Source organism: Octopus bimaculoides, chromosome 28 (genome assembly GCF_001194135.2).
Source record: "Octopus bimaculoides isolate UCB-OBI-ISO-001 chromosome 28, ASM119413v2, whole genome shotgun sequence".
Taxonomy (NCBI): Eukaryota; Metazoa; Mollusca; class Cephalopoda; order Octopoda; family Octopodidae; genus Octopus; species Octopus bimaculoides.
In genome coordinates this window covers 3,061,833-3,063,262 of record NC_069008.1, presented here as the reverse complement: position 1 = coordinate 3,063,262, position 1,430 = coordinate 3,061,833, and the positions used below count along the sequence as shown (strand labels likewise).

The following is a 1,430-nucleotide window of genomic DNA, read 5'->3' as shown; positions in this document are numbered from 1 at the left end:
GGTCGCCATTCACCAGATGCGTATTTCCCCGGCTAGTTTCTTTAACAGAGCTGCAGTCCTAGGTAAAACAGAGACCGAGAGAAGGTATTTGGAAAGTGGAATCTCTTCAAGTGCCCGCAGCCGATTGGACAGTGCGATAGGTGAAACTTTCACATTAGTTTTTATAGAGGATTTGTGGAGGAAAAGTGCGGTAGGCGCAGGAGTGGCTGTGTGGTAAGTAGCTTGCTTACCAACCACATGGTCCTGGGTTCAGTCCCACTGTGTGGCACCTTGGGCAAGTGTCTTCTACTATAGCCTCGGGCCGACCAAAGCCTTGTGAGTGGATTTGGTAGACGCAAACTGAACAGGAACACTGGAACTGATGTATTGCTGCGCAAGGGGGCCATTTCAAAGGTGATGATGGTAAAACTTAGGTAGATAAGGTGTTTTCTAGTCAACTTTTGATACCACCTCGTATATACAATTTTTTAATTAATAAAGATAATAAGCTTGCTCGTCAGGTTAAAAGAATTCCATGTTTATAATTATATCTCAGTATAACATTTCTAAATGCATTTATTCATTTTCTTGTAATCTTTCATGTGCCCGCTTCGCCGACATGACCACCACCTCTGACTACAGAATACTGCGTAACATGAGTTCGTCCTCACTGCAAGACTTTGAGATTCAACATTCCAGTCCTTATAGCACTATGTCGAAAAGTGCTCAGACAATACCGAGGCTTGGTTCCGTTCACGCAGAATTTGTTGGTCTGTGTTTGCCCGTCGACATAAACATGTTATTTGAGGTAAGTTGGTTTGGAAAAACCCACCCCCACCCCTTCTCTCCTCCCATAATCCAACCTTTGCCCCACCCCTCTCCCCGTGTTATTGTTCTTGTTGTTGGTGGTGGTGGTGGTATTGTTGTTTAGCCTTTTATGTTATCAAGCTTGATCAAGCACTTATCTATGATTGAAGAGGTGTTCCTGCCATGACCATCCTGTCTTTTAATCAGGTATTAGTGTACCAAGGAGTACATTGTCCAGTAGTACAGTCCTTGTTGTTATTTAACCCCAGGTCAGCCTTGATCTAACCAAAGCTGCTCCATATTTGACCATTCCATCTGTTATTTGTATGATCCCTTTAGCCCTTTCGTTATCATATTTCTGTTGAAATGCACTGGTTTTGTTTCAATTAATTTTTTTTTTTTTTAAAGAATTTAGTAAAATAACTTTGTCTTTATTGTTGTATTTTGAGACGGTCATTTTTTCCTTTTTTTTTTTTTTGCCAAGTAAACACACACAATATATTCATTCTTCATGTGTTTATTTCTTTTCTTATTAAATGTCTGTTGTCTGGAGATCTTTTGTCACACACACACCTGTGACTTCCTCTGTGAAAGATTGCCAGACAATGGACAAAAGATTTCCAGACAATGGACAAAAGATTTCC

General features: G+C 40.6%; 1 protein-coding gene across 1 annotated transcript in view; it reads left to right on the top strand.

The window, feature by feature from the left end:
• LOC106881749 (rapamycin-insensitive companion of mTOR) overlaps positions 1 to 1,430 on the top strand; it is a 67,533-nt gene that overhangs the window by 57,647 nt on the left and 8,456 nt on the right. Inside the window, exon 27 of the mRNA XM_052977736.1 lies at positions 622 to 787. Coding sequence (XP_052833696.1) covers positions 622 to 787 — 166 coding nt within the window. The remainder of the gene's footprint in view (positions 1 to 621; positions 788 to 1,430) is intronic.